The sequence below is a fragment of the Myodes glareolus genome, chromosome 24 (genome assembly GCF_982192425.1).
Source record: "Myodes glareolus chromosome 24, mMyoGla1.1, whole genome shotgun sequence".
In the NCBI taxonomy this organism is placed as follows: Eukaryota; Metazoa; Chordata; class Mammalia; order Rodentia; family Cricetidae; genus Myodes; species Myodes glareolus.
Window position 1 is genome coordinate 47101740 of NC_142049.1, and position 23951 is coordinate 47125690.

Genomic DNA, 23951 nt, shown 5'->3' on the forward strand with positions numbered 1-23951 from the left:
ACAATCTCAGGGATTCTGTAAGAGAAGTGAGTGCTCTTAACTGATGAGAAGCCATCTCTTCGGAACCATAAATCTGCTTCTTACAAAGCCTCGTATGATGTAATTATGAGACCTGGCTCACATTCAGCTGAGGAACAGGAGAGAGAAGACTTCCCAATGAATGGTGACGAGAGCCAGGTGTGCTCAGCTTCACCGCAGCTCACGGCTATACACTTTAAAGAAGTAGAGAGGCATATGGTCTTTATTTTATATTTTGCACTTTCTTAAAAAAATGTTTGGAGTTGGTATGCAAAGTAATGGGTTCCATTGTGGCATTTTCATTCTTTGTTCCAATTCATTGTCCTCCCCCATGGCTGATTCTTTGTATCAACCATCACCACTGCTAGGGTCTCTAAACTAAATGATTGTGAATATAAAATTGAATCTATTTTTAATGTATGATTGACAAAAAAAGAAAATAGTTGTTGAGGGGCAAATGGCTCAGCAGTTAAAGGTGCTTGTGGCCAAGACTGATAACTGGAGTTTGATTCTTGGGGTCCACATACATACACACAAAATAAAATAATAAAATGTACTTAAAAGAATACTTTTTAAGAACATGAACTTTGAGTTTATTGTCCAATAGAATAGCAAACTTTTAAATTATAAATTTACATTACACAGTGTGATGAAGACAAACGAAATGGATCACAATTATCTTTATCCACTTCATAGACATTAACATGTAGTCTCTGCTATTTATTGCTTCTGAGAAGTCCTGGCTTTTTTCTTTCTCTGAAAACCAACTTACAAATTATCAATGATTCCGCACATTTTGCTGTATCTTGCTACTTATGTAACTCCAAATGCCAAAGCGTGAAGTTAAGGAACACAGGAATCTGATGATTCATATTTCTCTTTTCTCTGAAAAGGCAAACATGCTACTGTGGTCAGGAATGCGTCTCTGGCAAAGAATTGCAAGCCATGCTTTTGATTTCATTCTGTCCTAGTGTTTGGATAAGTATTTAAATTTTTTTTAGGTATTTTGAAAACTCTAAAACTCTTGGATCCCTGATTTGTCAAATATCATGATCCAGAGGTTAGACAAAGTCAAGGACGCCACTAAATATTTCCACTATCCTGAAGCCACTAACGGTGATGTTGTGGTGATACTGTTTATTTTAAAGTGAATTAGTCAGAACAAATAGTAAGCACCGTCAGTCAAAGACCCACTAACTGTGATTCTCCAGCATCATCGAAGTCTTGTGAAAATAACCAGACACAGCAGATAGGGTCTCTGTTTGCTGTTTGTCATGATTTCTTTATAGTGCTTTTTCTGGTGACTAAGCAGACTAGCTGGCCTGTACTTCAAATGATTTCAGACGTGCTCACATATCTACTCACTGCGTACGGATGCTCAGTAGCTGTGAAAGCGACAGTTTATAAAGAGCTGAGACAGCGGAGTCACCCTTCCTCAGTCTGCTTCCTCGCAGAGCATGGGATGGAATACAGCATTGTGGGACATTTGCACACTGTGTGATAATGTGTTGTTGTGATTCGTTTTAATAAAAACCTGAACAGCCAATAGCTAAGCAGGAGAGGTTAGGTGGGACTTCCGGGCAGAGAGAGGAACTCAGGGAGATGCATCTAGACAGACAGAAGATGCCACCAAGACGTGGAGTAAATTGTATGAGCAGAATGGAGGAGAGGCAAAAAGTCATGTGACAGAGTGTAGATTAATGGATATGGGTGTTTAAGTTATAAGAGCTAATTGGGAACAAGCCTAAGCCAAGGGCCAAGTTTTCATATTTAATAATAAGTCATTATTTGGGGGGCGTCCCAAAGGAAGTCCGAGAAGACTGACAACAATGAGGCTGTTAACAATTTCCTCTGATGTCTTCAAAGGATGTAAAAAAAACAATCTAGTGTAAAAAATCTAGTGGGCTTGAAATGAAACATGTTCAATGGTATTTGATTTTACTATTACTGTGAAAAATAGAGGTTTTTAATTTCTTTATTTTATGTGTATAGATGTTCTGCCTGCATGTGTGTCTGTGCACCATTTGTAGACTTGCCTGTTATTCATGGAGGCCATAAGAAGACACTGGATCCCCTAAAACTGGAGTTACAGATGGTTATGTGCCACCATGTGGGTGCTGGGAATCAAACCCAGGCCCTCTAGAAGAGTGGCCAGTGCTCTTAACTGCTGAGCCCACTGTCCTGCCCTGGTAGTACTGAACTCCTAAACTGTACTATAGGATCTCTCTCTCTCTCTCTCTCTCTCTCTCTCTCTCTCTCTCTCTCTCTCCTTATCCCACTCTTTCCCTCTCTACCTTCTTCCTTATCTTGTCTTCCCTCTTTCTTTTTCCATCTTTTTTGAAGTTTATAGCTTTGCTCTGCAACATTCTCCCACAATGCCTTGCTTCATCACAGACTTAGAACACAGGAATAACTTCTAATGGACCAAAGCATCCAAACCTATGAGCAAAGATAAACTTTTCCTCTTTGTACATCGGTTGCCTCTGCACTCCGTTACAGTAGTGAAGAGTTCAGACAACGGCTTCTGCTCCTGCTCCGCATCTGCATCACTACCCTCCACCCTCACGGTCCCCACACAATCACACTCTCAGAGCAGACTGCCCTCCCTGGCCCTTCTCTGTTTCTTTCCTCGTTTCCTACCCTCTTCCCTCACTGCCTTCTCACGGTCTTATGGTCTACTGTGACACCTTGAAATAAGGCACCAGGGAGACCTGGAATTGCAGGCACTGCCATGCCTGGCTGAGGCTTGGTGACTTCTATATCCTTGTCTGACACTGCACTTGAAGCCAACTTGCTCTTTACTAGTCACTCTCGAGGGCCAAGCACTCTGCACGTCTGTCCATGCTGGCAGTGGTGACAGCTGGCCTCCTAAGTCTAGTCTGTGAATGTGCCTGAGCTGTGATAAAGTAACAGCTTCAGATACACTCGTCAGGGCATTCAAAGTGATCATTTGCTGATGACAGACTGGTGGAAATAGCATCAAGGTAAGACCAACTCTGACCAGTGTCAAACAACTTGCCCATCAAAAGTGGATATTCAGTAAAAAGGCTGTGATACTGGGGGATGGGGTTGGAGGAAAGAAAGGGAAGGGGACAATGATTTAACTATTTTTTAATGAAATAAAATATTTTAAGTGGGCATTTGGTGAATCACATGATATGTTAATTATATTTCCCTAAGCAGGTGCCAAAAGACAAAAGAAGAAGGAGGAGCAGGAGGAAGAGAAGGAGAAGGAGAAGGAGAAGGAGAAGGAGAAGGAGAAGGAGGAGAAGGAGAAGAAGAAGAAGAAGAAGAAGAAGAAGAAGAAGAAGAAGAAGAAGAAGAAGAAGAAGAAGAAGAAGAAGAAGAAGAAGAGGCTAAAGCATCCAGGTGTGCATTTTCAGAGACAATGGGTGATTTATTAGAGAGAGATGAGAAATTTTGTTAAGCTGGGAGCTGGTGTCCTCCTCAAGCAGGTTTTCAGGAGAAGCAAGAGATGTCCCTGGCCCTGAACTGAAGCTCACTGACTTTCTGGATTCAGACTGGAGACAATCACACACTGGGCCGCCTGCTGACCCGAGCAAGGGCATCGCTGATGACATCGAGGTCATACCGCAACTCATTCACAGCGCTGGTTATGCTCTTGGTGTCTCTCAGAACCTGAACACTCTGAGTATACGGATTGTACTTCACTCCAAATGGGCGCTTCATGGTTTTGCTAAATTCTCTATTTAAGACAACAAGGAAGGGAGTGTTAATTTCTTTGAGTGTAAGTGATAAAACCCTAACAAAAGACAGAAGACCTGGTCACACACAGACACACAGACACACAGACACACAGACACACACACACACACACACACACACACACACACACACCCCTGCTTTCTCTGTCCTGACATCAGTGACCTCAACACCATCTACTGTGGCCTTGGAGGGAAAGCTCAATCCGTCCTTCTTCCTCTCCCTCTTCCCCCTATCCATTCTCCCTTACTGAGCACTAATCCCATGTCTTATGTCATGGAAGTGATCTACAACCCCTCTCTTGACCTCTTGACTTCACTAAGGGCATTACTTTCAGTAGCTTTATCTGTCAGTATGTCAGAAGATAATGGCAATACTGAGCCACAAAGTAAGACACTCTTCAGTTATGCTTTACATAATAAAAAGAGGGGACAGGATGGGGGGGGAGTGTGTGTGTGTGTGTGTGTGAGAGAGAGAGAGAGAGAGAGAGAGAGAGAGACCTAGCTTCCCATACTTGTGTGATTTTTTTTTCAGCTTAGAAGGTTTCTAGCTTCCTCTCAAGTGACTTTAATCCTTTAATCCCCTCACCCTTTCCTCATGGTTTAAAATATGTCTCCTTTATCAACCCAACATTCGAACCTCTTACTTGGTATCCTACAGAACAATCATGCCCAAAACCCCAAAGAATAACTGCATAGCTTGGAACAAGTGTACATGCTTGGGTACTAGAATCCAGGCTCCCATCCATCTGGTCTCCTCATCAGTGGGGACCACTGCAGCTTTGCCTAAGGATGCCATCTGTGCTGGAGAAAGCACAGCTGCTATTGTTATTTGATTTTGTGCATAGCAAGCTCCTGGAAGATAAGCATTATCTTCAACCCTGCAATCCCCTGTCCTCACATTCCTGACTGCCTTCATTACATGCTTTTTTCTGGATCCTGCTTCCACAGTCACTTCTTCCCTGCTACCTCTATCTTAGTCCAGATTTTACTTTCACCTGGAGTTCAAAAGTATCTGAAGTAGCTGTGTTCCAGCTCTCCCCACGTGACAGCATGCTTACCTGATGCCGAGGCAGGAGATCTGACTGCACTGAAATATCCCCATGCATTTCTATCACTCTTTCTTTCTCCATGCCATTTCAGCCTAAAACTTGACACGTCTCAGTTCTAGCTAGTCTTCCGTCTGTCTCACTTGCCTCCAAGATTTCTGAGATTCTCCAACTGGAGAGGAGACCAATGGAGGCAAAACAGTGTTTCCTCTCTGTCTCCATTCTCATCACTTCCCTATTACTCAGTATTGTGTCTGTAGTTACTTTTCCATGCTGAACTATAAATTCTACTGGGAAGGAATGGGGAGGAGCCAGTCTCTCAATGTATACCATTCCCATATGCAACTACTTAACATATGATATTCAACCTATTCTAAACAACTGATATGTCTTAGGTAGAAAGCTCCTGGTGGGCATCCAATTACCTACTTGCTTATACCTGTGATTATTGTATCTTTGGATATTATTTTTGCAGCAAATGGAAGCTTGAGGGAGATAGATTTTACCTCATCTTCTCCTTTGCATCTTCAAAGCTTTCAGACACAAAGTAGACATCCTGGAAAGTTGTGATGAGACACTCCTGCTTGCAGGCAACCTTGGGATCAAAGGGCTTGACTTTGGCATGTCCAGAAAGCGCATGCTGGGGGACAAAGCATGGTGATCAAATACTGCCTCTATCTTCACAGAATTCATGACTGCAGCTACTGACACACCTCTGATCTGAGTTATGCAAGGGACTGACACACTACATTGCTGCTTCATCCAGTCTAGCCCAAAAGAGGCTTGCTGTCCCCCACAAACGACTCAAAACCATCTCCAGGGTTTTATTTTAACTTTCTTCACCACATAGGAGGAACCCGAGTATCTTTTCGTTTTATTGTTTCGTTTATTTACGTATGCATTATGACACCTACTGTCTACCTCCACTAGTCACTTTCACACTTCTACCCACCACCACAGAGCAGCCACCTTTAGCACTGGACAGTACCTTGGACAGCGTTGCCGCGAGACTCACTGCACAGAGCTGTCTCTCAGGCAACTAGGTTTCACTTCCCTACTTGGTTCAGAATTTACTGCCTTGCATCCCAGAAATTTGTTTAAAGCTTTAAAACACTTTCTACTTAAAAGACACATTTTTTTTTTTAGAAATTTGCCACAGTAAAGGCTTGTCAGATGCAAGCTCTGCCTCCAGCCATGTTGAATGTGTTGGTGGACACAGATATGTGCAAAGATCGATGTCTCTTACTTTGAGCTCACTGATGGAAGAAAGCAAGCCAGCGCCAAAGACTCTCAGCTGTCCATCTTGTTTGCACAGGCCAAACTCCACAGTGAAAAAGTAGCACTGCAAAAGGATGCCAACGTCACGTTCACATCCTGAACATCTCACGCTAAAGAAATTCCAGTTCTTAGTCACCGGCCCAAAGTACACCCAGAATCAAGCCCAGGACTTCCAGCCTAGGCCCCAAGTCTTTCCACAATCTGTCCCTGTTGTGCACCAGGACTTTCTAAACTTGGGGTAAAGACTCTAATACAGGGTTGAAAATTACTGAGGAGTTCAAAGATCTCTGTGTGTGTATGTGTTACCCCTAGTTATACTGACCATATTAAAGTTAAAACCAAGAAACAGTTAAGGTGCTTAAAAATCTGTTTTAAATGTGGTAAACCCATTGTATGGCTACATAAGTAACACTTGATGAAAGTATATTTTACAAAACAAAAAGTGACAAAAGACTAGCATTGTTTTATAATTTTTATTCATCTTTTAAATTTATTTTGATTCTTTTTACTTATGTGTATGTGGGCAGCTACAAAGGCCAGAGAGGGCATGGGATTCCCCTGGAGCTGGAGTTAAAGGAGCCAAACCCGAGTCCTCTGGAAGAGCAGGAAGAATGCTCCCAACTATGTAGCCAGCATCTTTTTAACTTTAATTTAATTTTTTTTTACATTTATTTGCATGTGTGTGTGTGTGTATGTGCACGTGCATACATGCACACACTTGTCTGTGAAAGGTCAGAGGACACCTGTGGGGCAAATTCCTTCCTTCCACCATGGAATGAAACTCAGGTCATCAGGCTTGGTGGCACTGAGCATCTTGCTGACCCTGATTTTAATTTTTGACAATTACAATCCTATGGATTCACAGTGTGGAGGGACTGAGTCAGCTAACCCCACACTGTTCACGTCTTGTCCATGTCTGGCTAGACAGTATTTAATGTCTGATGGGAAGGCAGATGGATTGCCATATCTGCTTCTGTATTTGGTTCAAGTATATGAAGAAAGCTCAGCTTTACGCAGTTATGCAGTTAGAAAAGGGCAGGTATTTGGCTCTCCTCTTCAAAGAAATGTGCATATTCTTTAACTACCTCACTCAGCATATGGCGGTCACTTAAAGTTCAGACTCAATGTGGCATCTGAGCCCTGTCTGTCACATTAAAAATACACTATGTGTCTTTTACTTATGAATAATTTTGTCCTCAAGGACTTCACACAAGGTCTCAGGGACGCCTAACATCCCTAAACCACAACTTCGTAACCAGTGAGTCTATTTTCAACCCTTCTCCACCCTCGGGTATCTCCCAGTGGTACCAAGCCTATATTCATCTGTCTTAAGCCTCATCCTAAAATGTCCTTCCTTCCTTCCCTGGTTCATAAGACATCACTCATTTTTTTATCTAAAAATTAGTATATTAAATCAATCTTGTGCTTTTCTGTCTTATTTCAATGTTGTGTTTCTTTTTGAGAAAGCTTAAATTTTTATAACTTCATTTAACATCATTTAAATTAATAAACATGTAAAGCAAAAACAAATTTTCTAATGGCTACCTTGAACATGGACTTCAAACTACCCAAATACTCCCAAGCACACCCCGTGGAGAATACTGGACTATAGAGCATTCTCCAGATATATACCGTTGCCAGTTTTTGAACAGTTTCCTCTGAAGCTCCAAGGGAAGCCAGGCCAATTTCTTGGGAGAATTGAGCAAAACTGGGTTCAGCCAAGAGAGGAACATGACCTAAGAGTTCATGGCAGGTATCTCTGAAACGGAGACACAATCTGTCACACTGTGATGCTTGGCACAAATGCATCAACTACTGTTGAATCCAACCCACAGTCAACCTTGCTCTTACTCTAGTTGATCAGGAGTGATAGATGACAAGGGATATTAACTGAATACAGAAATGCCATTGGTTCCAAATCTTGTCTTCTCAACACACGTCCACTGACATCCCAAATCCCCCACTTAAATCTAGTAACTACTGCCATGCTTCCTCATCAAGGCCCTATCTGATCACACTTCCCAAAGCAATTCCCACATACATGCCTGTATCCTTTCTTCCCTAGTTTGAATTTTTCCCCATGGCACACACCGTCATCTGACATGAAACATACTACATTTACTTGTTTGTCATTTGTATATTCCCCAAAATAAAACTTTATAAGGACAATAATTTTATCTGATTTTACACCCTTTCTGCACAGAACTGCACCTGGCATCTAACGAGTTGACAACATAATAATAATTATTAACATTACTAATAACTGATTGTTATGGAGTATGCGTTAATGCCAGTCACTATCCTAAAGGCTTGGCATATGCTGCTTCATTGAACACTTACAAGATGCTTTGTGATGTGGGTACCATTACTATAAACAACTACTTGATGAATGAATGACATAAGTACTTACGGCTCTGGAGTATAGAGGGGATCTGAGCTGTGTCTCACATACTGAGTGCAGTGAAAGACTCGAAAGGCTAACCCTGACAGGAAATCTCTTGGTGAGAGGTAACCAGCCACAGGACGGATGGAAAACCCTGTACATTCTGCAAAACAAAGTAGAAAACAGAAAGCCTTTACCGCAGACATAGACCACTGACGTTGGCCAGTGCCACCAGGTAGCTCTTCCAAGGGGGTGTGGAAACTAAAACGTAGCTATGTGTGCTATAGTAGGCTAAGCATGATTAAGCACATCCCATGAACAGGCAGTCATCCTTTACCACACCTTCTTGCATGCTTACAAAAGGATTTTTCTCATTGTTGTAAAAGGTATAAAACACTTAACAATGTGATCAAAGAGCACAGGAGATGATAAAGGTGAAACACAAGTTCAGTCGGCCTTAGGTTACACTTGGTGCCCTCCTTCAAAGGTGCAGGGTAGTTTTAACTCTTACACACTGACAGTAGAAATTTTACTGGGGCAGTTATTGTGGAAGTTTCTCAAAAAGAGAAAACAAAACAAAACTAAGACTAGAACGACGGCATGACCCAGGTAGAGCACGCGTGGGCATATTTCCAAAGGGCACTAAGTCAGCGCACCACAGAGATCCTTGTGCATCTGTGATTATTGCTGCACTAATCACAGGGAGTCAGCCTAGACGGCCATCAGCAGTACACACACACACAGTGGGATCACATCCCAGCATTAAGAAAAATGACATCATAGCATCTGCAGGAAAATGGATGTAACTGGAGTTCGTCGCAGTAAGAGTGAGCCAGACTCAGAAAGACAAATATGGAATGTTTTCTCTTATACGCGGAACCTAGATTGAAATCCCCATATATGTGCGTCTGTGTGTGCGCGTGGATGTGTGTGCATGCGCATGTGTATGTGTAGGTCATGAAACTGAAAGGGGATTATAAGGGAGGAGAAGGGGCCTTAGGGAAGGGGAAGAGGGGGAAGAGAGTATAATGGGATGCATGTGGCATGAAAGCAGAATTGGCACTGTTCAGAAGAAAGGGGCAGTAGAGGACAATGGCTCCAGACATATGGCACATAAGCATAAAATACCATAATAAAGTCTATTACTTAATGTGGTACTTGAGAAATTCATTTTAAAAGATTTTTTTCAATCATAGTCATTTTTATTCAAGTGATTTTAAGGCATTTTTATCTTCTATAATTCTTTTTTATGTCAGATAAGCTGGCTCGTTCTCTTTCACCCAAATGCCGAGATTGTCTTCTGTGTACTAGAAAATGGGCTACTGGGTTTCAGCAGCCCAGGAGATCATTGTGTGCTCTGTCTTGTACCTAACCCTAAACCCCACAACACTGGCGCTCCAGATCCATCCAGTTGCTCTGTAAGTTTGCCCCCTCTCTGATAGGCAGAAAGCCATCCAATGGAATCTTCTACATTTCTTGATGGAAATGCTCCCTATTGTCCTGCCCAATACGTCAACAGCCATCTGTCACTACTGAGCACTTAATACATGGCTGGTGTGGTCCAAATCCTACTATTTTGATCAGGTACATTTTAATTGTTTACAATGTAAAAAGCAGTGCGTATCCAAATCAGTGTCCTTATCTGAGATTTCAAGTGAACTGTCCTCGAATTTTGTTTTCTTTCTTTGACACTTGCCTTTGGAACAGTGAATGTGGCCAGCCCCTCTCCAGACCCCAAGGGAGCAGCTCTCAGTTTCATATTTACAAAATGCTTCCTGCAAGCCCGAGTAGACAACACCTGTGACGACTCAGCGGTTGTGAGTCCGGCAAGGACCCCTGCAGTGCTTCTGTGCCATGTTTCAAACCTTAGCTTTTCACCAGAAACCCATTATTTCTGTCCTCATGAAACATTCTGTGTGTCCCTGCTCAGTTCCTTTAGGCTTTTATGCATGTTTTTTTTTAATAAGGAGAATTAAGGGGTTGAATAATGGGAAGGTCTTTGTTAACTGTGTAAGAAACTCAGACAACACTTTATGGCAGGAAAAAAATACTAAGAATATGAACCAAAAACATAACTTCTGGGCTGAGGGGTGCAGCTCAGAGACCAGCTCTTGCCTCGCATCCCACAGACCCTGTACTGAGTTCCCAACTGAGACCACCCAGCGTCAGAGACCACCCAGCGTCAGAGATCACCCAGCGTCAGAGACCACCCAGCGTCAGAGATCACCCAGCGTCAGAGACCACCCAGCGTCAGAGATCACCCAGCGTCAGAGACCACCCAGCGTCAGAGACCACCCAGCGTCAGAGACCACCCAGCTTCAGAGACCACCCAGCGTCAGAGACCACCCAGCGTCAGAGACCACCCAGCGTCAGAGATCACCCAGCGTCAGAGACCACCCAGCGTCAGAGACCACCCAGCGTCAGAGACCACCCAGCGTCAGAGATCACCCAGCGTCAGAGACCACCCAGCGTCAGAGACCACCCAGCGTCAGAGACCACCCAGCGTCAGAGACCACCCAGCGTCAGAGATCACCCAGAATCAGAGACCACCCAGCATCAGAGACCACCCAGCGTCAGAGACCACCCAGCGTCAGAGATCACTCAGCGTCAGAGACCACCCAGCGTCAGAGACCACCCAGCGTCAGAGATCACCCAGCATCAGAGACCACTCAGCGTCAGAGACCACCCAGCGTCAGAGACCACCCAGCGTCAGAGATCACCCAGTGTCAGAGACCACTCAGCGTCAGAAATCACCCAGTGTCAGAGAGTGCACAGATGCCCTTGTCTTCTCCACACAACCCTGAAGGCAGGTACAGAGGTCTGGTACAGACATCCTCGTTGATGAGATCTAAACACTTTGCAAGGCTGTTTTCACATGACTCTTCTAATAGGGTCTTCTTTTTATTTAAAAAGGAGTAATATAGTATATAGTAATATATATATATATATGTGTGTATAAATATGTATGTATATTAATCTCTCTATTATATGAAACAGATTCTAATTTGTTAAATATTTAAACATTTAGTAAATAGTCCCTACATCTCCAAGTTACCACCCAAAGTATCCAGTCCTCCAGGATGAGTTGAGAAGACTCTGGCCCTTCCACGTAACTAGAATTCACTCCTCACAGACAACACTGTTCCAGCTGAAGCAGATCAACACCCTCTCACACAGATCTGTTGGCTACTACCTTTTAAAAAGTTGGAGACATCTTCCAGCTGTGGGATGTTGTCTTCCCGATAGCCGCAGTATTTCGAGAGCAGAGGAAGGTTTCTGAGGTACTCCCTGCAGGCGTGGGTCGGGTAGAGTTTGTTCAGCTCTCGGAAGATGGTTCCCCAGGTCTTAATCTCTTCTTCCGTGAATTCAATCTTGGGAATGGGGTCCCCACTAATGAGATCAAAATGAGGGAATTCTGCATTGTAGTTAGGTAGTTACACTTACTTGACTTTCTATTTACTATGCAAACACACCTTATTCCATTATTTTGTTATCTCAAAGTTAGATATGTTGGCTTGTAATATACTTACTGTTTGTAGTTCATAGCCAACTCTGCAAAATACTTTCTTCTTCTGCGGTAGACATTGTCTTTGAAGCCCTGATAATTAAAAGTAATTAAATATTGAAACCAAAAATACTTGAAAATGATATTTAGGAAGCAATTCATTGTTTTGACTGGAGATATCGAAGAAAAACACAATTGTTACCACATGCAAACAATGCTTAGAGATACATGAGCACTTTTATTTCGATGTCAGTAGTTCCATGACAGTTATATCATCTCATGGACACAGAGAGAAATAATATTTTTTATACAAAGATGCCACAGTGAATACAAAGATGAAGGCTGACTAGAGAATGCCATCCTAGTTAGGTACGTAGCTCTTCTCTTACTTTGTTCTCCTTGATCACTTGACTGTATCTTCACTTTTGTTTACCTATGGTCAGAATTGGCAATAAAAAGACTGAGGTGTAATTTGGCAATAGAGAGTCTGCCTAGAACTCTGTAAATAATACTAAAATCAAAGTGAATACTTAATATAGTGACTTAACTAAACTTCCCAGCAGTGACCCTCAAGCTGTGTCTGTCATGTGGAGAGAGCAAGGTGGAGGACAAAGGGGGTCACAAGAACTTGCCAGAGAAGGAAAACATGCCCAGGATACAAAAAATGCAGACCAAGTCATGCTTCTGGCACTTGTATGGTGCATGGATCGTGTTAAAGACTAGTTCAGGGCCTGCAGATTACAGGGCTGTTCAGGGATTTAGATTTGACCTCAGAGCTATGTTGGTGTTCTCCTAGTCTAACAGCTGTACTGAGACACACTCATGCATGAAACAGCCGTTCATAGAAACTAAAAGCCATGATCATATTTTTTGCTTGTTTTTTTTTTTTATTTTTAGACAACAACTCACCGTGTTGCCAAGGCTAACCTTGAAACTTGTAATTCTCAGGCTTGGAAGTGGCTGAGACAGCAGGCATCTGTCACTGCGTACATTCTTACCCTCTAATTTCATGGGTGTATTCAGGGTGGTATGGCCATAGACAATAATGACTTCAGAAAAATTGTGTCACCCCCAAAAGAAACATCATACTAGCTATCTCTTCCTCATCCCCTCCCAAACCCATCCTCTGCCGGCCAGGGATCTAGTCTCTGCCTCTGTTAATTACCTCTTCTAGATACTTCAGGTAAATGGAATCATAAAAATGAGGCCTTTTGTAGCTGGCTTCGCTCAAGGCTCACCCATGTTGTCGCATGGTATTTCATGCCTGTTTCATTTTGTCTTGGGAGACATATTCTTACTATGTTCCCCAGGCTGACCTAAAACTAGTGGTACTCCTCCTGCCTCAGATTCCCAAAGTTCCCACCTGTTGTGCCTTTGTATGACCAGTAATAGTCCACAGCCTAGCTCTGCCTACCGTTCGCTGTCTGTCTGCTCATCAGTTTGACGGACACTGGACTGTGTCTACCATGCTATGTGGACAAACCACTGGTGATGTGTGGAAGAAGAGAGAAAATGGTCATATTGAGGCTTCCAGTCTAATGATTTCAAGCATGTGTGTGAAGGTGGCAAGGCTGGAGGCAGGGAAACTACTGAGAAATGTGGCAATCATGATAAATTAGAAACAAATTTAAAAGTATGAGGGAGGTAAACACCCTTAGTAGTAGACAGTGTATAAAACTGGTACTCACCTTTCTATTAACATGCCCAGGGTTTCTCACCTCAGAACCTTTGCTCACATTGTGCCCTGCCCCACCCCACTGTCTTTTCTTTCCATCTCACCTGCTGAAATCTTTTGGGATCCAGCTGAAATGTCACCTTTCTCTGATGCCTTCAGCCAGAAACATTTGCTCTCTGGTGTATGTTCGACTTGCTAGCGTCCTCTGGCACATTTTGTACATTTTATCTTGCAATATGTTAAGACATGCTCGTCCTCAACTAGGCTGCAAATAGCTACTTGGTAAGATTATCAGGCAAACAGACGGGTCCTCTGGAGGCTGTCTAAAGTGATGCTGCATGGCCACACTCATGCAGCCCAGAAAGCAGGAGGCGCTATTGTGCAGGCCAGATCTGTGAGACTCCACAATTGCATTCTCTCCTCTTCCCTCCCTAGAACCCAGTCCAGGGCTCTGGGTTCCTGCTCTTGAGCTCATGGCTGTGCTGTAAAGTTCTCCAAGGAAAACAACTTCTCGGGTCACCCACAGTCTATCAGCCAATCAAACCGGACAGCATGCCAGTAGGGGTTTATCTGACTCCCTTTAGTGCATTTCAAACACCTGGGTCCATTTTAGCAGGAACTGAGTACAAACACACTCAGCTGCGCGGCTCTGGGCATAGCTTTATAATGGAATGCTAGAGACAGGGCAGATCTCGGAGCCAGTGAACTAGATACTTTGCTGTCTGCTGGCTCACTTCTACCTCTGCGGAGAACTGCTCCTGCTAATCCCAATTCCAACAAATTCTGTTTAGTTCAGAAAAGGGATTTTCCCACAATCAAGTTGCCCTTGTTATTTTGGGGAAGGAACAAATCAGGGCAATTGAAGTAAGTATAGTCAAAATATCTTATATATGCATGAAATGTCACAATGGATCTCAGTATTTTGTATAGTTAATATATGCTATTAACTTGTCTGAAAAACAGTAATTGCCCCTAGTCCTAGGGAGATGACTTGGCCTTTATGAGCACTGACTGTTCTCGAGGATCCAGGGTTTGGCTTCCAGCACACACATAGTGTCTCACAGCCATGCATAACTCAAGTTCCAGAGGATTCAGCGCCCTCTTCTGGCTTCCAGGGACACTTCAGGCAAATACATACATGCAGGGAAAAACACCCCCACACACATAAAACTATAATAAATAAATCAATGTTTAAAGTTTTTAAATTGTCCTTAACTTTTTAATTTGCCTTAAAATATTTTTGCCGAAGTGTTTTATTTTTATATATATATATATATATATATATATATATATATATATATATATATTTTATTTTTATTATGTGTACAATATTCTGTCGACGTGAATGCCTGAAGAGGGCACCAGGCCTCATTACAGATGGCTGTGAGCCACCATGTGGTTGCTGGGAATTGAACTCAGGACCTTTGGAAGAGCAGGCAATGCTCTTAACCACTGAGCAATCTCTCCAGCCCCCTGCCGAAGTGTTTTGAAAAGATAACTTACAGGATGGTCTGCATCGAGTTCGGACCCATACATCAGCACTCTGTTGGCACAGAAGTCCAGGTCAGAAATCTTCTTTGGGAACCAAGGAACAGTCTCCATAACTGCAAAATAAAACCCCAAAGTCACTGAGGTTTGAGGAGATAATCTTAACCAAAGAGACATTCAGGAAAGTGCAGTGGGGGGTGAGACTTGTATATTGATGGAAAATGAATACAAATGAACTGCTCTACTTCTAGGAATTGTATTTTAATTAAAATCACTAGCTTTACTTTCTTAAAAAATTAATCTTCAGGTTGATTTCCCAAGTGCTAAAGAATACTGTTCTTAAGTAACAAAACCAAATGTTTAAATGTTTTAACTCACATATATAATGGTCCTGTGAAGGCAGACTAGGATAATGCAGCTCTACAGACCAGCGTGCAAGTCCAGGGAAGGCTTTTAATAGCAATGTTTGTTTGAAGTAGGGTATCATGTCCAAATATCTAATTTCTAGATTTAAAAAAATTGCCAGAGGTGGTGACGCATGCCTTTAAACCCAGTACTCTGGATTCAGAGGCGGGAAGATCTCTGTGAGTTGGAGGCCAGCCTGGTCTACAGAGCAAGTCACAGGGCAGTCAGGGCTACACAAAGAAACTCTGTCTTGAAAAGTTTTTATTTAACTATTTCTAATTCAGTATATGTGTGTGCATGCAAGCATACATATGAGTATTTGGTGCTAGGAAGGCCAGAGGTGTAGGATCCTCTGGAACTGGAGTCATAAGTTACCTGGTGTGTGTGTGTGTGTGTGTGTGTGTGTCTGTGTTTCTTGTGTGATCTGACCTGAGTTGGTGTACATTAAATATCAAAGGAACCATTTAGGATTCTATAAAACTCTTTACTGTGTAGGTGAGGTCAGCAGGTTGCAGATGCCAAGGCAGCCTACCCAAGGTAAGCCTACCAAGGGAGTGGGAACATGGAAGTTAGACCTTCTTCAGTGCTTTGTCCTTTCTGTTTAAGAAGAGAGCTCAGGGACTCAGGGAAGTTGCTCCCTGCCAGCCAGAAATGGAGGTGAATCCAGTTCAACAAGAACATGAAGGCATATGAACAGCAGCCCTGGCCACACTCCAAAGATTGTGATGTAATTTGAAGAGACTCTACTGAATATAAAGTAACAAAATGAATCCATTTGTCTTTTGTTTTAACTAAGTTGTAATGATTTCTTGTCAGAAATGAAGACCTTCACCTCGGTCTGAAATCTCGGAAGGCTCTATCTCACCTGAGCAGGTTTTTGGTGGGAACCTGGTCTATAATAAGTTTCAGATCTCAGATGGCAAACATTGCCAACGTTCCCCCAAATTCAAATAACTGCTTAATTGTCTGGCACTAAAGACAATTAAGGCACTGGAGAGACCTATGAAGAGTGAGGGGAGAGGGAGACCAGGGTTGTGGAATTTGGAAGTGCTTGAGGAGCTGAGAGAGAGCATGAACCTCTAGCCCACGCTTCTCATGTTCAAGGCTTCTTTCATCTTCCATCCTACGTAAAATGCTGCCTCATGATGTCCCCCTAGAATACTGATTGGCTGCCATTGTGCTTCCTTCACTACTGCTCTATGAGGACTTTAAAAAGACAGAGTTGTTTTTGTCTCCTTATCCTCAAGACGAAGAGGAGGCTGGACAGTCATCGAGAGCATGCTCTTGGAGGTGGAGCTTTGCCCTCTCAAACATACCATCTTCCTTCCCAGGGAGCTGATCTGGGGAATCCACCGAGAGGACAGTGGTGTGGGACTTCAGCAGGGGAAAGATGTCATTCAGCTGTTCTCTGCTGATGTCGCAGTCAACAAAAATCTCCAACTCTGAGTTCCTTCGATTTGATTTCCGGGACTCGATATGTAACAGATTCACGTGCTTCTCCTGTGTAAAGCAGAGGGTAAAGACTGAGTGGACCCACCTGGGATGCTAACAATCGTTGAGGAGAAATACGTTCATTAGCACTATAAACAATTTAACATTTATCAGAATTAGCCCAAATGGGGGATGAAGGTGGGTTTGGTACTACTAATGACAAAATGATTCCCTGCTGCAACATGTAAGATTAAATCAAAGTGTGAAAACTCATCACACCCTTTAAAAGCCAGTAAAGTGACAACCACATGAGGCCCTCCATATGGCCAGGGTTGGTTGGAACTCAGATCTAAGCACCAAGTGCTGAGCTGTGACGGCGCATGCCTAGAGTTCCAACGCTCAAGAAGTAGAAGAATCTGAGTTCAAGGTCTTCTTCAAATACATAGTGGTTTTGAAGCTACCCTGGTTACATAATAGTCTCTCTCTCTCTCTCTCTCTCTCTCTCTCTCTCTCTCTCTCTCTCTCTCTGTGTGTGTGTGTGTGTGTGTGTGTGTGTGTGTGTGTGTGTCCATGAGTATGTGTGTTCAGTCAGAGCAAAGTACTGAACCCAGGACCTTGTACATTTTACACTCTTCCACTAAAGTAAATTTCTAGCTCCCATAGACTCTTTCTCAAAAAGAGTTAAAATATGGGCAACAAAATGACTCAGTGAATCAATGTGTTTGCCACCAAGCCTGAGAACCTGAGTTCAAACCACAAAGTGGAAGGAGAGAACTGACCCCTCACACCAACCTCCACATTTACATAGCCCCCCGACACACGAGAAAGAGAGAGACAGAGAGAGAGAGAGAGAGAACATTTAAGAATAAATAGTTTTTTAAAAAAATTTCAAATATCAAATTGCCTAGATGAAAGAATCTTGGAGAAATTCTCTCAATAAAATTAGTTTTCAGATTGTGATATTATTGTTACTTTTAGAAAACAGAGGTTTTCTTTGAAAACTTCATGTATGTCAAAATGATAAGGACAGCCATGGTAACTGTGAAGCAGACTGCTTCCTTCCCTCCCTTTCCCTGTCAGTCTGAGACTGAGTACCACCTGTGCAAGCCCCAGGGGACAGCATTTGAGTATCTGAGGAAAAAGCACTTCAGACACAAAAGCCAAACATGGGGACCAATCACCATCTAGCATCTAGTTGGAGAGCACAGGGAAACACAAGCAGCAGGTTTAGATGCACGGAACCCATCGAAGAGACAAAAGCGTGGGTCCAAGGGAACAGAAGGGGCGGCAGTGCACCTGAGGACGGAACGGAAATGAAGACAGCAGAAGGGAAGGGTAGGCCAAGCTCTGCCATGCTCCACACCTGAGGCTCTCTGAGAAATTGGGCAACATTTAAGAAAGAGCCAGATGTGGTGGCTCACACCTACAGGCACAGCACTCAGGAGGCTGAAGAAGTTCCAGGCCAGTCTAAACTACAGAGCAGAAGACTGGTACTTTCTTTATATTACAGTATGTTGAGATTTTAATCACGTACGGAAATCCTAACAACAAATAAAAATGAAAGGTGATGGAAGAAGAAATAAAGGTCCAGAAGTCATTGCAACACAAATAACAATATAAGCCAGGCTTGTTGGTATAGTCCTGCAATCCTAGCTACTTGGAAGACTGAGGCAGGGGAGTCATGGACTTGAGGGTAGCCTGAATGATGAGAATAATTAGACTTTCTCTCAAAATAATAAGTAAACAGAGCTGAGGATACACCTGAGAGAGCCCTCGCCCAGCATGCTCAAAGCCCTCAGTTTAAGTCCTACTATGTCAATAATCAATAATAATAATAATATAGTATTAAATTTGGGGAGGAAGGAGTAAAAGAACAAAGGGAGATGGTATCAATATCATTGTTCACATTGAGAACAAGTTAATTCACAGTGCAAGGAGGGGACAGCAGCAAAGCTTGTCTTTTATGACTCATCTCTAAAGAAGGAGGAGAGCAACAGCAAGAGGTGGCTGAGGCTCTGCCATGTGGCAGGATCCTTCTCTCGTGTTCTTCGAGAGCATTGTCTGCATGTAAACGTTTAGTCTTTGAATGGCTAACTGATAGGTCATGGAGACAACCCTGTTCTATAATGATAGTCAACATTTATCGACTGTTTACTTTGAACAGTTTAACTATCAATTCTTAATGACATGAGGTAAGCAGTGTTCTCTCTTATTTTATTGAGACATGCAGAGAGATTAACTTCAGTGACCACCCAGCTCATAAGGGCTTTGTACACACGCAGTCTGTTCTAGAACCTGTTCAGCCATGTGGTGTGCAAGCACCGTAACATACCCTGTTCACACAGTTTGTTAGAAATTAGTTTTTGAAAAAAAAAAGAGAGAAATCAATTTTTGTGTTCCTGTGTCCTTAAATTGTGTTAGAGTCTCCAGTGTCAGTGAGGTTACTGTACCTGGTATCTCTCTCTCTCTCTCTCTCTCTCTCTCTCTCTCTGTGTGTGTGTGTGTGTGTGTTGCACTTACTAAAGTGTTTAATGTCTGCCTCTTTTTCCAGATCATATCCTCTGTGAAGAAAGGCAGAATGTCTGTTTTTTTTTTCAGATCTACATGCTTAGTGTAGAGTCCAGTACCCTGCGCATAGTAAGTGTTCCATCAACACGTGTGCTCTGCCTGGTTCACCCATATTTCATCAGGAGAATTGTAGGAGAGGGGCTGGGTGATGGCTCGGTGCGCGAAAGTGTCTGCTGCACAAGCATGAGGATCTGAGTTTGAATCCCCAATACCCACATAAAAAGCTTGGCGCAGCCACTTGCCAGCAACCCCCACACTGTGGGGTTTCAGATGGGAATCTCTGGGGCTTGTTGGCAGCCAGCCTGGATCCAGACCCAATGAGAGACCCTGCCTCAAAGGAATAAGGCAGAAAATGACAAAGAATGACACCTGGCATGCTCCACTGGCCTCTGCACACGTGCATATACACCACACACACCTAGACCACACACACACACATGCACAGCAAAAAAAGAAAACTTTAAATAGGAACATTTTAAGGCTCATAAATGCACATTAGCCCTCAGTCTCCCTATGCTGCATTGAAAACATATTTGAGGACCATGTGTACTAAGGCTCTGAAAGTAGGAAATGACATAACTGCAGAATTCTTGCTACCTTGTCACCTGAAAATATTTAGCATATCATTAAATAATATCAATATTATACGGTTAGGTATTTCGTTAGGTGTAAAACATTTTATTTAGTTGGAATCTCTCAGATTCATGCACTGATTCCTCCCCCGAGCTCCTTCTTAGCTGTGTCTATTCTTTCCTAGGCTGTTGTATTTCTTACCCATTTCTTAGCACTGCACAATACTTTACCTGTTTTATATATGTGCTCTGAGTGCTGTGCATCAGAGGTGTGCAGTGTCCAGAAGAGGACATCAGATCCCCTGGAACTAGAGTTAGAGATAGCCGTGAGCTGTCTGGTGTGGGTGCTAGGAACTGAATCTGTGTCTTCTGCAGGAACAGAAAGCGATTTTACCTGTTGAGCTGTGTGTCTCCACTCCCTGAACAACACTTTGGTAAAGTAAGTGGTTAATAAAAAAGTGTAGTACGGACCTAAACAGAGAACTCTCAACAGCGGAATCTAAAATGGCTGAAAGACACTTAAGGAAATGTTCAACATCCTTAGTCATCAGAGAAATGCAAATCAAAGCAACTCTAAGAATGGCCAAGATCAAAAACACTGATGACAGCTTAAGCTGGAGAGGTTGTGGGGTAAAGATAACACTCCTGCATTGCTGGTGGGAGTGCAAGCTGGTACGACCCCTTTGGATGTCAATGTGGTGATTTCTCAGAAAATTAGGAAACAACCTTCCTCAAGACCCAGCAATACCACTTTTGTGTATATATCCAAAGGATGCTCAGTTGTGCCACAAGGACACATGCTCAACTATGTCCATAGCAGCTTTGTTTGTCATAGCCAGAACCTGGAAACAACCTAAATGCCCCTCAACCAAAGAATGGATAAGGAAAATGTGGTACATTTACACAATGGAGTACTACACAGCAGAAAAAATATCAACATTTTGAATTTTACAGGAAAATGGGTGGAGCTAGAAAACATCATTCTGAGTGAAGTAACACAGACACAGAATGACAATTATCACATGTACTCACTCATAAGTGGTTTTTAAACATAAAGCAAAGAAAAACAGCCTACAAACCACAATCCCAGAGAACTTAGATAACAATGAGGATACTAAGAGAGACTTACATAGATCTCATATACATGGGAAGTAGAAAGTAGAAAAACACAAGATCCCCTGAGTAAATTGGGAGCATGGGGACCTTTGGAGAGGGTTGAAGAGGGGAGGGGAGAGGCAGGGAGGGGAGCAGAAAAAATGTAGAGCTCAATAAAAATCAACTTTAAAAAAGAAAGAGACTTCTGAAGGTCATCTCTGAGGAACTGACTGAGAGTGTTTCAGAGAGTGGTTTTCAGATGAGCTTTATGGGAAAGCCATACCTGAAAGATTTTCAGTGCTTTTATGAGTCCTCCAACTTCATTCTTTAAGGACAAAACGAGAGTCACTCTGCTCCTTTCTGAGGAACGGTCTTTGTTCTCTTTGTCTTCAATCATGGTGCGTCTGGAGAGTGAAAGCTCAGATGAGGGTGGAGCACAGAGTTGAGCAGCCGGGGCAGCAGCAGTGACCTCATCCACCTCCCTGCTCCCATCTTTTCACCTGCAAAACCCATGGGACTGACAGGCTTTTTGAGGGAGCAGTGGGGCCAGAAAATGAGACATCCCCTAGCAGAGTGCCCAGAAAGGCAAGGGCACCTGATGGTTGTCAGAACCTTCCATTTTCTTCTTTCTGACCTCCGAGGGCACTGATCAAACCCTCCAGCCTCTGGTAGTCTCCCTGGTTATTTAAAGCTGCAAACTAAGTTCTCTGTGAAGGTCTACCTCATCTCCTATCAGAATTTGGGTGGCTTCCCCACCTGCCTTATACATATATATCTTGTACCCGAAAATAAAGTGAAGCTCCTTCAAAGTGGGGACCAGGCCTTCTGTTTTATTTGTAAACTCAACTAGAACTTTGAAAGACTCACAGCTATGGTCACACAGCTGTAGGAGGCGAGGACACATGTTGACAGCACATGTCCCTCTGCTGTCCTGACAGCCACATTCCCACAGCACTGCTGATCTGCCTAGCCTAGGGGCATTCATTCAGCAATCCCAAAGCCCTTGCCAGAAACTTATCATTTTCTCTGGTATTTCTTTCCAGGGTTAGCCTTCTACTCCCCTTCAAGCCCCTTTGCAGTCAGGTAATAAAAGGAAGGGCCACCCGCAAAGGGAGAGGTTTACCCTCAAGGGCAGAAGATCACCCTGGAAGGGAAGGAGTCAGTTTTAATGACAGGGACCCCGCTCATCTGAATGAAGATGCCCCAGTGTGCAGGACCCAGCACTGGAAATGAGACCTGCCAAGAAGGAGGCCAGCTGATCGGTGGCCTCCGCAGGGCATAGATGTGGGTGTGCACACACTGACTCTGCTTCCTTACCTTCATCAGCAGTACATGCACTTATCTGGGAAGCACAGCTGAGGATTTTGAAAGGGTGGGCGATTTGAAGTTAAGATGGAAAGCTACATGGAGAAATGGTTTGGAAAGAATCCCCAGTGATGTTGATTTTCTTCTCCAGATGGGAACTGGGAAAGAAGTAGAGATGGAATACAAAGAGGCTCGAGCAAGCACACCGAAGATAAAAGAACCCTCCAGAAAGGCAAGGTGGAGCTGCCTCCCTCCGGATGATTGCAGTAATCTAGGGCAGTAGCTCCAACACATGCGCAGGAGAACTCCAGTGACCAAGTGTGAGACCCTGGAACACTCATCCTGCAGGCACATCGTCCCCTCCACCTCCACTCCAAGATGGCCAGGACATACATCAATGGGGTTCACCTCACACCTCTGAAAATCAGACAGCTACATTTCATCATAGTTAAGTTTGCCTGCGCTATAAACAAGCTCCGAGTCTCAAGGAAGGACCTATGCCTCTGTCAGCTGTACCTAGGACAGAGTGCAGGTGTGGCGCTGAGAGGCCTAGCATCCGAGACTCCCCTTTGGTGGAGTTTAAGGGAGGGTTCCCTTTAAAGAGAGAGAAAGAAAAGAGAGCTACCCTTAAATGGAAAAGAAAGGTTAATGTGTTTGTTTCTGCTGGCAAGAAGTCACTCAGACTTGGGTTCCCACTCGGAACCCTCTAGATCCATCCTTCTTTATAAAATACAATATGTATTTACCTCACAGGGTTCCCTGTAAAGCCCAAATCCGACATGGGAAAGGCACATAGAAGGTCCTAAAGAATAGGATCCGCTGTCCCCAAAGAAGCTACAAGGAAAGAAGAGGGAACCCAACAGGGGTAGGACTTCCACCCGGCTCCCATTGGAGGTTAGACCTGTCCCTACCGGGAGACCCCAGAAACGGGTTCCCGAGAAGGAACCACCCCACTCACTCCACTCACCTCAGAGGCACCAGAGTTCAGAGGGTCGCCGTAGACCAGAGGGGCCGCTTCTTAAGGGAGAAGCACATTGTCTGAGCGGCCAATGGGCGCCGGGCGCACGGGCCAGCGGCTAATGAGGATGGAGCAGTGCGAATGTGGGCGGGAGCGGCCAGCGCTGACCTCTAGTCTCTGGCCGCAGCCCAGGCAGACCTCTCATTTGCAGCTATTCTCCAGGAGTTTTAATTAAGCTAATGTTGACTCATCCTCAGCCACAAAAGTCTGAGTAAGATCAAACAATCCGTTTAGAACTTCCCTTCAAACCAGCATCACACCTGTTATTGACACAGTGACCTCCTGCGGGCTTGGACCCAGGCTCCAAGATTAGAAACCAGTGCAGGACTTCCTCCCGCCCCCGCCCCGTGTCTGGCTTATGCCTGGGCTTCTGGGTTAACAAACTGTGCCTGCCTCATCTTTGTCCTAGTGTAGAGCCTTATTCCTTTAGACACAACAG

General features: G+C 43.6%; 1 protein-coding gene across 2 annotated transcripts; it reads right to left on the reverse strand.

Moving 5' to 3' along the window:
- Positions 1-584: 584 nt before the first annotated feature.
- Positions 585-23569, reverse strand: Tph1 (tryptophan hydroxylase 1). Of its 2 annotated transcripts, XM_087901281.1 has the most exons (12): positions 23462-23569; positions 22507-22652; positions 21473-21593; positions 16840-17023; positions 15134-15234; positions 11981-12048; positions 11644-11840; positions 8478-8613; positions 7700-7826; positions 6036-6131; positions 5296-5429; positions 585-3724 (listed from the first exon to the last, which is right to left on the reverse strand). In XM_087901281.1, the coding sequence occupies exons 3-12, from the start codon at positions 21584-21586 to the stop codon at positions 3550-3552; spliced, it is 1332 nt and encodes a 443-aa protein (XP_087757407.1). In that variant the 5' UTR covers positions 21587-21593; positions 22507-22652; positions 23462-23569; the 3' UTR covers positions 585-3549. The 2 variants fall into 2 exon arrangements, with proteins under 2 accessions (XP_087757407.1, XP_087757406.1); XM_087901280.1 differs by lacking the exon at positions 22507-22652 and having other exon boundaries at positions 23462-23568.
- Between the last annotated feature and the right edge of the window lie 382 nt (positions 23570-23951).